The sequence below is a fragment of the Ovis aries genome, chromosome 3 (assembly GCF_016772045.2).
Source record: "Ovis aries strain OAR_USU_Benz2616 breed Rambouillet chromosome 3, ARS-UI_Ramb_v3.0, whole genome shotgun sequence".
Lineage (NCBI taxonomy): Eukaryota > Metazoa > Chordata > Mammalia > Artiodactyla > Bovidae > Ovis > Ovis aries.
In genome coordinates, this window is record NC_056056.1 from 138,285,638 (window position 1) to 138,299,398 (window position 13,761).

General features: G+C 44.2%; 1 protein-coding gene across 1 annotated transcript; it reads right to left on the reverse strand.

Annotated features, from left to right (window-relative positions):
• Nucleotides 1-3,377: 3,377 nt before the first annotated feature.
• On the reverse strand, nt 3,378-6,482 carry LOC101105997 (testis-specific H1 histone). Its single transcript, XM_027965945.3, has one exon. It carries the CDS (start codon nt 6,410-6,412, stop codon nt 5,660-5,662), a length of 753 nt encoding a protein of 250 aa, XP_027821746.1. The 5' UTR covers nt 6,413-6,482; the 3' UTR covers nt 3,378-5,659.
• Nucleotides 6,483-13,761: the final 7,279 nt, after the last annotated feature.

Below are 13,761 nucleotides of genomic sequence, written 5' to 3' on the forward strand. Positions count from 1 at the left end.
AAATTATTAAAATACTCAAGTGTATAAATGAATTCTAAACTTCTGACCTTTCCCTACATTAACTCTTGTAGAGGCCCTACTCAACTATAACTATAGTGAAGAGAGCCCTGAATTTGCAGTTAAAAGTCGATTTCTAATTGTACATTTTCTAACATTAGATTTTTCACTTAAAATCTAAGACTGTCATGAAGTAAAATGAAACAATGCCTCCAAAAGTATAAACCACTGTATAAGTGAAAAGGCTATAATTGACAATTATGTGGAAATTTCTACCTTATCTTTGAACAAGTTACAATTTATATGATTCTGAAAACAAATACAAGAAAAGATATGGTAGAGAGTTTTATTTCTATGTGTTTTCTACAGTTCCCATTACCTTCCCCTCACAACAGAAACAGGATTTTGTGTATCCTTCCAGAGTTTCTTTATACAGTTGCAAAGAGACACATTTTCCTTCACTTTACACAAAAGGTGGTTTGGTATACTCAGTGTCCTGAATTTTTTTTACTTCATCTATATTGGGGAATTTGTCATAATATATAGAGAATCTTTATAGCTGTGTACTATTTCACTGTATTGAAGTTTCACAGTTTAATCAACCCCCAATGCCATTACCTTACTTTCTTTTTTTGTTGTTATTGCAATGCTGCAATTAAATACATTGCACATGTCATTACACAAATGCATTAATATCTAAAAAGTAAATACCTAAAAGTGGTTTCCACTGAATCAAAAGACATTTGCATTTATAATTATCAAAGCCAAATTTCTTCCACTGGGGTCATGGAAATTTACACTCTCATTAGCATTGTGTATTGTCACCCTGCTTATTTAACTTATATGCAGAGTACATCATGAGAAACGCTGGGCTGGAAGAAGCACAAGCTGGAATCAAGATTACTGGGAGAAATATCAATAACCTCAGATATGCAGATGACACCACCCTTATGGCAGAAAGTGAAGAGGAACTAAAAGCCTCTTGATGAAAGTGAAAGAGGAGAGTGGAAAAGTTGGCTTAAAGCTCAACATTCAGAAAACAAAGATCATGGCATCTGGTCCCATCACTTCATGGGAATTAGATGGGGAAACAGTGGAAGCAGTGTCAGACTTTATGTTTTGGGGCTCCAAAATCACTGCAGATGGTGATTGTGAGAGGGTAACAGGCAGAGACATTACTTTGCTGGCTAAGGTCCGTCTAGTCAAGGCTATGGTTTTTCCTGTGGTCATGTATGGATGTGAGAGTTGGACTGTGAAGAAGGCTGAGTGCCAAAGAATTGATGCTTTTTAACTGTGGTGTTGGAGAAGACTCTTGAGAGTCTCTTGGACTGCAAGAAGATCCAACCAGTCCATTCTGAAGGAGATCAACCCTGGGATTTCTTTGGAAGGAATGATGCTAAAGCTGAAACTCCAGTACTTTGGCCACCTCATGTGAAGAGTTGACTCATTGGAAAAGACTGATGCTGGGAGGGATTGGGGGCAGGAGGAGAAGGGGACGATAGAAGAGGAGAAGGGGACGACAGAGGATGAGATGGCTGGATGGCATCACTGACTCAATGGACGCGAGTCTGAGTGAACTCTGGGAGTTGGTGATGGACAGGGAGGCCTGGCGTGCTGCGATTCATGGGGTCGCAAAGAGTCAGACACGACTGAGCGACTGAACTGAACTGAACAGGTAGGAAGGCCAGGGGTCTCCAAACAGAGGAAATAGCCTGCAAGTGTCAGACATTTTTATCTCTTTTAAGCAGCAGGAGGAAACAAACTAGGGATATTTTTTCCTTCTCTATACAAATTTAAAAGGAGGTTTCTCTTAAAATACTGTGTTGCCATAATGACACCTGGTTTCATCTGAAGTTAACTATTCTCAAAACTTGAGATAAGCAATGCCTTTTTCTTATGAAAATGTTTATCTTAAGCTATGCTAATGTACTATGCATTTACCCCAAACTCTGTCTTCAAGTCGGTTCCGCCTCTTGGCTCAGAACCTACTTGACAAACCAGCATGTAATACTCAGATATTGTTCCCCTAATCTATGTAAACGAAACTATTTGTATGGTAATCTGTCCTTCTACAAGATTCAAGTTAATCATTTTATGGCCCAGGATGAAGCATTTGGTGCCAAGATTATCCCAAAATGCATCTTAAGGGTGAGGGGCCTGGTGCCATTCTGAGTTTTAAGATGTTCCTTTCTTTCATTAACAAACTGCTAGTGACTATATAGGGCTTCCTTGGTAGCTTGGAAGATAAAGCGTCTGCCTACAATGCGGGACACCCGGGTTCAATCCCTTGGTCAGGAAGATCCCCTGGAGAAGGAAATGGCAACCCACTCCAGTATTCATGCCTGGAAAATCCTACAGGTGGAGGAGCCTGGTGGGCTACAGTCCATGGGGTCACAAAGAATCCGACATGACTGAGTGATTTCTCTTCACTTCTTCTTCACTTAGTGACTATATAACATCCAGCTGAAGATTAGCAGGGGAGTACTCCTTCTGCCCCCTTCTGATGCCTATGTCAGAAGCTTTCTCTATCTCCTTTATACTTTAATAAAACTTTATTACACAAAAGCTCTGAGCAATCAAGCCTCGTCTCTGGCCCCGGATTGAATTCTTCTTCTCTGGAGGCCAAGAATCCCTGCGTCTTTTCTTTCAGCAACAACCTTTCAATTGCAGCCATGAAATTAAAAGACGCTTACTCCTTGGAAGGAAAGTTATGACCAACCTAGATAGCATATTAAAAAGCAGAGACATTACTTTGCCAACAAAGGTCTGTCTAGTCAAGGCTATGGTTTTTCCAGTGGTCATGTATGGATGTGAGAGTTGGACTGTGAAGAAAGCTGAGCGCCGAAGAATTGATGCTTTTGAACTGTGGTGTTGGAGAAGATTCTTGAGAGTCCCTTGGACTGTAAGGAGGTCCAACCAGTCCATTCTAAAGGAAATCAGTCCTGGGTGTTCACTGGAAGGACTGATGCTAAAGCTGAAACTCCAATACTTTGGCCACCTCATGCAAAGAGTTGACTCATTGGAAAAGACTCTGATGCTGGGAGGGATTGGGAGCAGGAGGAGAGGGGACAACAGAGGATGAGATGGCTGGATGGCGTCACCGACTCGATGGACATGAGTCTGAGTAAACTCTGGGAGTTGGTGATGGACAGGGAGGCCTGGTGTGCTGTGATTCATGGGGTCGCAAAGAGTCAGACACGACTGAGTGACTGAAATGAACTGAACTGAACTGAGCATTGTATATGAGTGCCTGTTTCCCCACACCCTCACCAACAGAGTATGTTCTCAAATATTTTGATTAAAAATGTTATCTTATTGTTTTAATGTACATTTCCTTTATGAGTAAAATTATACTTTTTTTCCATATTTTTCAAGGCCATTTTATTTGTTTTTTCAACCACCTCTGAATACTTGATGTTAGATGGCATTACAACTGTAAAGTCCAAAAATTTTCTGACCACAATTGCACTAGGCAGTTGAGATAAAAGGAAAGCAAAGAATTGAGGGCAGGGATGTTCTATTTGCTCTGACCAAAGTTAAATAACTAAATATGCCACTAGAATGTGAGCACTAACAAACGGGAATTATGTTTTATCCATCTTTATTCTCAGCAAAACATTCAGAATCTTGCAGACACTTAGTCATCAATGAACACTAAGGATGAAGTGAGCTATTCTTGGCAGTTTCTCCATGGAAGTTAGTTTCTCCATGGAAGTATCTCCATGGAAGTTAGAATCGTGACCTAAACAATCTGGATGGCCTACCTATGAGTTAAGATCATGCTTTATATTTAATCAGAGTACAGTCACCCTAAAGCTTATCAATGAAAATAATCTGAAATGACCATTGTTAGCTATGTAAATTATATAAATAATTTTCTTAATTTGGTAAATTTACTGAGTGATTAATAACATTTGCTTAAATGAAGAAAAACATCATAATACAAACAGAAGCATGAAGAGTCCTAGGAAATTTAGAAAACAAGTTGTTGCCAGTGTCCTTCCCATCCTAATTTAGGGGAAAGGGATTTCTAATTTGAGATGATCTTGTTCTTTAAGTAAAAACATCCTGGAACTATAAAGGGGCAGTAACATCTGGTGATCATATAGGCATTTAATTTGTTCTAATTGTGTTCAGTAGACAATGTTTCTCTTTGCCTTTTTTTCAGGTGGCTATTTTCTGATTGTTTGCTTCATTCTGCCTCTTACAGACAATTCAAGTGCATAGTAAAACTAATTATAGCAGGGGGAGATTTCAAAGTTCAGATTATCTATAGATGAAATACAGGGCATGCATTTTGCTGTTACATCGTATAGGCTTAAAAGAGTGATCCTCATTTAAAGGTGTCAGTGAATATTAGCATCACTGAAGTTTGTTTTAAATATAAATCCCATGCCCCCTTATAAAAGATATCAGAATTTTCTGGGGAAAGTTTGGTCAGGTATACTCTAAAAAACTCTTACATTTACCTCCCAAGGAACCATTTCTGTGTCCTGTCATGGCCGATGGCATGAGAACTGTTCTCATAGTGTGCTTTATGCCTGCTTTGAGAACCCAAAGAAATCACATATTTGCTCCAATTTGGTATATAGTGCTTACTACATGTGTTTTGAGAAGAGCAAAGATCTAGCTATTCATTATTTAGCCTTCCCCATCTTCTTTTATTTCTGATATGCATTCTGTATATCTTAGTAGTTTCCTCACTAGGAGCTAGTACTTTCCCAGCTGATAATTCCCTTAATGAACTTTGTCAATCAAACCATACACCATGATGTCTAAGTCCCTCTTATCATTTTATGGACACTTAAGATCACCTAAAATAATCCTACTCTAATTCCAGCATTTTTTTAAACAGAGAAGGAAACCAAGACCATGAGTGATTAAAGAACTTAGTTAAGGTCAGAATGGCAGCACTTTGACTAGGATCCTGGTCTCATTAAGTACTGATCCAGTATAGTTTTCTGTGGTAGCACATTATCGCTCTATCACAAATCATTTATACTCATATATAATTCTTGTGATAAGCACCTACCGTGACTTAAGCCTTGTGCTAGAAGCTTTCACACACACTGTCACTCAATTGAGGAGTAACATATTAAGACATATTTTTCTAAGTTAAAACAATTATCAAATCAGGGCAAAAATTACAAACGCATTACAATCAATTGCGGGAGACAGGCAGTCTTCTAAAAGGAATTTCCAGTAAGAACACTTTGGATTAGTGGGACCACTTAACCTAAAGGCTGTCTATTCTCTCGCCCCAGTGATGCCCCCATTTCTCTCCTTACTTGCCCTTCTCTCCGAAACTCAATTTAGATTTGCTAGGCTGTCTAACATTAATCCAACACATCCTCTAACCCCGTGAAGTTGCTGGCTTTCTTCTACCTGTTTTCTTTCCTTTTGAAAGGCATTTTCCTGGCTCCTGAAGCAGAAACAGAATGTCATACTCCTTGTTCTATCTTCGCTCGACAGGCTTCTGCTACAGGTCTCAGCTCAACACCCACCCTTTTGCCCTTCAGGTGCGGCAAAGAGGAAACAGACACAATGTGGTGGAAAGGTCTTGTATATAGTTTTGTTCATTTCAACGAATGTGGGGAGCTGCTCTCACTGGAGCTTATGGGGAAAGGCATCTGTGCCTGGAGGAAGGGGCGTGGCTCCCACACTATGGACTCCGGGTGGCACTCCGAGCACCTTCAGCTTTAGCCGAAGTCTTGGTGCGAGTAGCCCTCGGGTCGCACGTCTTCGCCTGCCCATGAGGAGTCCGGTCGGTTTTAGAGGAAGTTGGCCTCTGGGCGGTCCGTTTCACGGGCTTCTCCGGGTCCTGCTTCTTTTCCTCCCGGGCCTTGGAGCTTGGCCTCTTCGCATTTCGGGATCTGGGCCTGACGTCTTCCTTCTTGGCGCTCCCTTCCTCCTTGGTCCTGGAACTCACCAGGTCCTTGGCCCTTGACCTCACCTTCCTCGAGTCTGCCCTCGAGCGCCCCCTGCTCACCTTCCTGGCCACCGTGCGGCGGGCAGAGCGCCTGGGCGAGTTCCGCGCCGCGAGAGGGGTCCTCGGCGAGCGCGCGCCCTCCTCCAGCCTTGGGCGTCCTGGCTTTCTCTTCGGCTTCGGAACCTTCCAGATCCTGAAGTAGCCGGCGGCTTCGCTGCCGCTCACCCGGAGGAGAAGGGTCTTCCCTTCGGACCTGCACTTTTCGCCCGAGAGGCGGCCGCAATTCCTGCGCACCTCGTAGCCCGCATTTCCGAACTCCTTCTTGAGAGCCGCCAGGGTCAGCCTTTTGTGTGAGGCGATGGCGCGGAGCAACAGCTGGGACACCTTGAGCACGGAGCGCGAGCCCCGCCCCAGCGGTCCCGTGGGCTGCTGGGTTTTAACTTCAGTATCTTGGGTTTCGTCCATGGGCTCAACCCCTTCAGCCATGGCCCCGCTCCCGCTCCCGCTCCCGCGGGGCCACTGGCTCTGAACCTCACTTACCCAGGTATGAGCTAGTAAGAGCGGCTGCCAGGCCACGTCACAAAGGCAGGTCCTATTACGAGGGCGGCCGACCCAATGGGTAGGGGGTCTTTCTCACTTTGAAAAACCAATCAGACGCCGTTTCCTTCTAGGTCTAAACCAATTCGGATTTTCAGAGCCTTTGCACACCTGAAAAATCCCCTTTGTAATATCTAGGGTTCTGTTTCCTGGTCTTAAGTTTATACTTCTCATTGATACTGATCTCAGCCGCTTTCTGAAGGTCGCTTTTTCTGTGGTCCTGCACACCATCTACCCACATTCTCCTAAAAAGGAAGAGAAGTTGTTCCCAACCATCCACAAGTAATATAATGCCTCTAAAAAGTAGCTATGGTAGTCTATAAAACACAGCCTGGCTGAGAAATTCCCATTTTTAGGTCCCACCAGGAAAATGTATGCAGTCATACCTCCCTGGCTCTCAGCACAGTGGATTTTGTGCAAGAGTATGAAACAAAGTAAGAAATCACTGTGTTCCCTCTACCCTAAACATAGTTCCCACACCTGTAAAGTTCAGACGCCTCGTTCAATTGGATTGGAACAATCCAGATTCCAAATAAGGACAGCCTAAGAACACTGGTCTAATCATTATTCTTTAAACAGACTCTGATTTTCTGCGTCTTGTCCTCTTAGATCGCTTATCCCATCTCTGTCCAAATAAATCCTGCTTGTCTTTCAAAATCCTGCTAAATGCTCCTTCACTGAAGCCTCCTCAGACTCCTTCAGTAAAAGAATGTCTTTTCTCTTAATTACCACAATTGCTTCTGTAACCCTATATGGTTTTTTCTTTACTGTAAATTAATTTGATATTAGAAGGTACAGTGTGGCACAATATTTTAAAAAAGAAAAAACTGGAGCTGGAAGATATGAATACATATCCTAGCTCTTTAATAGCCATATGACATTAATAATCCTTAATATTTTTAAATCTGACTTCCTTATCTAAGAAAGAGGTTTAATAATCCCTTCCTACCAACATCACAGAAACATACCATACTGCAAAAATTCAGAAGATGTGATAATAGACAAACGAGCATAAAAGTTATTTCACTCTGGATCTTTATATCTTTCCAATGAAATAAAAAGGTCGCTCAGAGTCAGATGGTCTTTGAATTTCTATACCCCGTGCTGTACCTAATACAGCATTATTATATATAGCAAGCATTTGATTTGAGTCTGCTTAAGCTCCTTGTTGGTGAGGAGGCTTTTTCTGGATTCAGAAGGAAAGTCCCAGAAAAACATGAGAAAAGAGCAGGATGAATTTCAAAGAGCTGGAAATGAAGGCAACCAAGGAAGCTAGTTGTTCAAGGACCTCTAATTTAAGACACGGTTTAGTTGAGAATAATTCAAAGAATACCTCAAGTTGCAAAGAATATCATACTTTTCCAGAGGACATTCACATATCATCAGCAGTCATAGGCTGGAGTGTGGCATTGTTTCTTCCAGGAATCAAAGTTCCAGGAAGTTGCTTAGACCAGAGCTTGTTAAGTTTTAACATGCACTTACTTCATAATGTACAGCTTCTAATACATTAGATCTGAGATGGACCCAGAGATTTTACCAACAAGCTCCCACGTAGTTCCTGGATAAAATACAAGTGCTGGGGGTAGAGGAGAGTAGACAATGAGAAGGAAAGTGGCAGGAGATAAGACTGGAAACGTAGATGAGGGTCAAGTTGTGATGGACAGAGACCATTATAATGACACAGATGTTATAGGTCACACAGCAGTTAAGTGGTAGAGTTTGGATTTAAACCTGAGTCTACTTAATTCTGGGCTTCCTTGGTGGCTCCGAGGGTAAAGTATCTGCCTGCAATGTAGGAGACCCAGGTTTGATCCCTGGGTCAGGAAGATCCCCTGGAGAGGGAAATGACAACCCACTCTAGTGTTCTTGCTTGGAGAATCCCATGGACGGAGGAGCCTGGTAGGCTACAGTCCACGGAATCGCAAAGCGTTGGACACAACTGAGACTTCACTTTCACTTTCTACTTAATTGTAAGGCCTGAGTTCTTAAAATTACTATGCTAGGTTTCCTTTCCTCCCCACCGCCTTATATATCTCCATTATAGAATAGAGGGGCCTCCCAGCTGGTCCTGGTGGTAAAGAATCTGCCTGCTTCTGCAGAAGAAGCAAGAGACGCAGGTTCAATCCCTGTACTGGGAAGATCCCCTGTAGTAGGAAATGGCAGTCTGCTCCAATATTCCTGCCTGAAAAACTCCATGGACAGAGGAGCCTGGTGGGCTTTAGTCCATGGGGCTGCAAAGAGTTGGACGTGACTGAGCAGCTGAAAACATATAGAGTAGAGGGAAGTTTAGAATCACAGCTCAGAGTCAAGAGTATTTATAAGCAATCACTGTACTTTCTCCAAGGCTTTCGATCAGGGCAGAGTTCTGTGACCCTGAGGATCTCCAGGGGCAAGGGCTAACACACAGGGCTAAGGAGCACAGGGACAACGCACCAAGGAAGAGCTGCCAGATGCAGAGGCAGAACTACATGGTGCTAGATTTCTCCCATTTGTAGAGTCTCTTGGCCTGGCTAGTCTTCCTGGTTGCATAGGCCAGTGGTCACAGGAAGGGGCAACCACCAGAGAAAAAGAAAAACAGACAAAAGTGTTTGCTTTGAGAATAGGAGGAAAGTAAATGAAATATCACCTTCGTATCAGCTGATTCCAGGTAAAAACAGGTTTTTTTTTTATGTATGATACTGCATACAATGGTATCGTCATGAAGGAAAGAACCAAATAAAAAACCATGTTTACTGATACCCCTGTGATCACAAAGGAGGCAAATTGGAAAACTTTGAGGCTGAAATCAAAGGAAAAGAAACCTATGAAAAACTATCCAAAATACCAACACCTATGACAAAAAAAGAGAAAACATTTTTTGTTTATATATAACCATTCATTTCACATAGATTTCTGTATAAATATGCTGTAAATAAGAAAGGAATAACTAAAAATGGGAGGTAGAAAACAAATGCCCCCACCACCACTCAGATGACTCAGAGGCTAAGAAAGCCCGTTGACATCTTTCATAGTGTTAGGTAGTTAGGAAAAAGGAGTCCAAAATGGCAGTGGCTAAAAGACACAGAAGGGAAAAGCTTGCAAAAATAGAACAAAGGAAGGTCTGAGGACCAGAGTGAGGACCTCAGGTAAAACAAACAGCCCTCCTGGCTAGCCCAATTTACATAAAGCAGGCTCAGGAAGAGGAGAGAAAACATAACAAGATGAGCCAAAATTGAACCAGGGGCTTCTCTTCGTGTCTTTTGGGTCAGCCCACCCTCATGCCTTGAGGGTGTATTTTCCTTTGCTTGCCAATAAAACAGCTATAACAACGGTCCATCCGGCAGTTCAAATTTTTGCTGCAGTAAGACAGAATTGAGGAAATTACACACTCCTCCAACATATATGGTGCCATGACTCGGGTTTAACCTGGCTGAAACAATCTCGGCTCAGCCCCCAAGAGTCAAGATGCTAAGCACAGCAGAAGCCTAACTCAGTGAAAGCTTCCACAGTGGAAGCTGAACACGAAGAAAACCCAGTGCAGGGAAAGTGACAAGAAGCCCACTGTGCTGGAAACCGGGACAGCAAAAACAAACTGAGCAGAAAGCTCGCACGGCTCAGTCTCAGATTCCAGAGACCACTGATTTGAGTAGGAAGTCCTCGCTCCTGTGGCTGGAAGGACATATGGCTAACAAAATCTTAATTCCTTTACAGTGTCTTGTTTCTTGTTTCCTTGAACCTCCTGTGAACAGGCGAGCAGCAGTGGGTGCCCAGGGTGTCTCGAAGGCTCCACTATCTGTGGTGCCCTAGTAGCTGTTGCCCAAGTGGGTGGGGATTCTTCTGTCCTTAGGCCACTGAAAACTGTGAGCACAGGTCAGGTATTCAGCAGATTTTCCAGCAGGTTATGAAGGGGATTCCTTGGCACATTTTTCCCACTGCTTTTTCCTCCCATCCTCAGCTCCTCTCTCCATCTATGCCACTGCTTACAAAGTATTGGGCAGGTCATCATCTTTCAATTCGTGAAAGTTGCGCTTGAGACCATTTACCTAAGATTGGGACTCAAACCCACATGGCTGGGACTTTGTACTATGCTTAGTCACTCATTCATATCTGACTGGGACTTGAAACCGGCCAAAACCCATGGTGCCTGGGTTTAGGACCTAATGAAGCTCAGGCTCTTGATACCTCATTGCAAAAAATTCAGTGAGAGACACAGTGATAAGTAAGAGGTGGATTTGTTCGGATTTAGAGAGAAGTACACTCCACAGGGTGTGGGCCATTGCAGAGAGTGGTGTGGTTAGTTTTCCCTGAGCTGGGTGATTTCATATGCTAATGAGTGGGAGGATCATTCTGACAATTGGGGAACCACCCACTCCTCAGTCTTTTGACAGTCCCTTGGAACTGTCCTGGCCAGATAACCTCTGGCTGTGTCATTTAGCTTGAATATTGAGGATCAAGATTTAGTTGAATTTGGCTTGTCATCTTGGACCCATTTGATTTTAATTGGTCTATGTTATGCCCTTGGGCTATGTCATTTTTTCTAAAGTTGTGCCCTGCCCCTCTCCTGCCTGTTTCATGCTCTTTTCCTGAGCCCCATCCAGGCCCAAAATGTTGCCTCTACAATCTTCTGGAGGGACTTGGGAGAGACATACTGTATAATATCCAATCTCTCTAGATATTCAGGCCCTCATCTTCCATGTTTCCTACAACGTGTGCAACAATAGCATCTCTCAGGGAACCCTCTAGGGCAGGTGACAGGCCCACAATGCCTGCTAGAAGTCCATCTGTTGGTGGCATCCCTTCAAAGGCAATTGGGCTTCCAGGGATAATGTTTGCAACTCTGGGAGTTAGCCCTACAGGCCGTTTGGGCCCAAACCCTTACCACCCTTCTCCTAAAGTTACAAACATACCCCTGGATCAAATCTCCACTCCACTTTTATGGAACATCTGGTCTGTTGCTTCATCACTTTGTTCTTAAACCGCTTACTAACTCCTACAACCAGGACCCTGCCCCCTTGTAGGCAACAACTCTCCACCATGCTTCAGTTCAGTTCATTTCAGTTCAGTTCAGTCGCTCAGTCGTGTCCGACTCTTTGCAACTCCATGAATCGCAGCACGCCAGGCCTCCCTGTCCATCACCAACTCCCTGAGTTCACTCAGACTCACGTCCATCGAGTCCGTGATGCCATCCAGCCATCTCATCCTCGGTCGTCCCCTTCTCCTCCTGCCCCTAATCCCTCCCAGCATCAGAGTCTTTTCCAATGATTCAACTCTTCGCATGAGGTGGCCAAAGTACTGGAGCTTCAGCTTTAGCATCATTTCTTCCAAAGAAATCCCAGGGTTGATCTCCTTCAGAATGGACTGGTTGGATCTCCTATTATTAAAATACTCCTAACGCCCCTAACAGGACTAGATAACCCATTCCTTTGCCATTATTTCTGTTATTACCTAAAGTGGGTCTATGACAATGAGATGTTTACCGTTGAAGACACCCTAAGCTGCTCTTATGAAAGACTAGGGGAGGAAATCAATGACTTACACTCCCTCAGAGCAATAAGAGGATAAGGCTTATGGCTGTTTCACTAGGTTCCCAGTCTCAGAGCACAGGCTCGGATTACTTTATATCATGGTATCTATTCCCATCTGCAGTGGACAAACCAGCAATGAGTTAAGATTACAACCCCTTAATCCTACCCAGCACTACTCATGCTGGAGACCTTAGGGACGTCCAACTCCAGCCTGGAGTCCCAGGAGGTCGACATGCCTCGATCTCCCTAGGGATTTGGTCCCCAGGAGGTTGTCATGCCTCAACCTGCTCGGGGATCCACCAGCCCGTGGTCCCAGGAGGTCGACCTGCCTAAGGATCTGGTCCTCAGAAGGTTGTCACACCTCAACTTGCTTGGGGATCCACCAGTCTAAGGGTCGCAGGAGGTGGACCTGCCTAGACCTGCCAGGGAGTCAATCTCCAGGAGGCTGTCACACCTCAGCCTGCCTGGGGATCTGCGCCCTGACCTGGGGACACCTGGCTCTCAGGTTGCAACAGTACTGGGTAGGATAAGCTTCAAGAACCCCTAAGGAAGTCCACCCATGAAAATAGAAGGAAGCCTATTAGCTGTGGGACTATGCCCAGTCTCAGCAATAACTCAGGAGCCCAATGAGAACCCCATTGCCTTTCTGGAAAGGCTAAAAGGCCCTCTAAATGTTTGCCAATCTGGACTTAGACTCTTATGAGGGACAGGTGATTTTAAAAGACAAATTCCTGCACCAGTGTGCATCAGACATCAGGATAAAGTTACAACAGCTATAGCAGCAGGACCCTGCTGCCTCTTTAGATGAGATGGTCCAGACAGCCACCAATTCCTTTTATAACAGAGAACAGGAGAGGGAGGCCAAGGCCCAGCAAAGGGAGAGAAGAAAAGAGACAAGGCATGCCCAGATGCTGGCCGCCCTCCAGAGAAGCGCTATGGCAAACCCCAAGTCCTTAAAGGATAAGGCACAAGGCAAATGCCTAATCTGTAGATAGGTAAGACATTGGGCCAAAGAGTGTCCAAACTGTGACAAGTCTCCTAAAATGGCTCACTACAAATGCCATTAGCTGGGACATAGGGTGGCACTCTATCCTCAGGACACAAGAGCTTTTAGGTCAAGTGCCAAGCCTTCCCTCACAATGGTTCAACAGGACTGAAGCAGCCCACTCCAGCCAGCCCACCTGTCACAGATAACCATCATGGGGCTGGAGCCAAAGGTGCAACTGGATGTGGCAGGTAGGTCCGAGAATTTCTTGGTTGACACAGGGGCTACCTACTCTGCCCTGACCTCCTACTCCAGAACCTTCTCCTCCCAAACCTGTACCATTTTGGGTGCTACAGGAAAAACAATTACAAAAAGATTCATTCACCCAAGCACTTCTCTAGTTTCTTGGATGGACAAATATCTTCCCATCAGTTTCGGGTGGTCCCTGAGGGTCCAATTCCCTTATTGAGAAGAGATCTTTCCCTGCCTTCGAAATCTTGCAGCTATTGCAGACCTGCTAGATGCTTTAAAACTCCCTTTTGGGGACAAACTAACACTATTTCTACCATCCACCAAGTGAAACAACTCCTGAATGGGAGAGGCCATTTATGGATGTCTGATCAAAGAACCCTCAGATATCATGTAGTGCTGATGGGAAATCAGGCCTGACTATATCCCCTTGTGAGGTTCTTAACCCAGGTACCTTCCTGTTTATCCCCAAAGGCTCTCTCCCCTTTCACTCTTGCCTA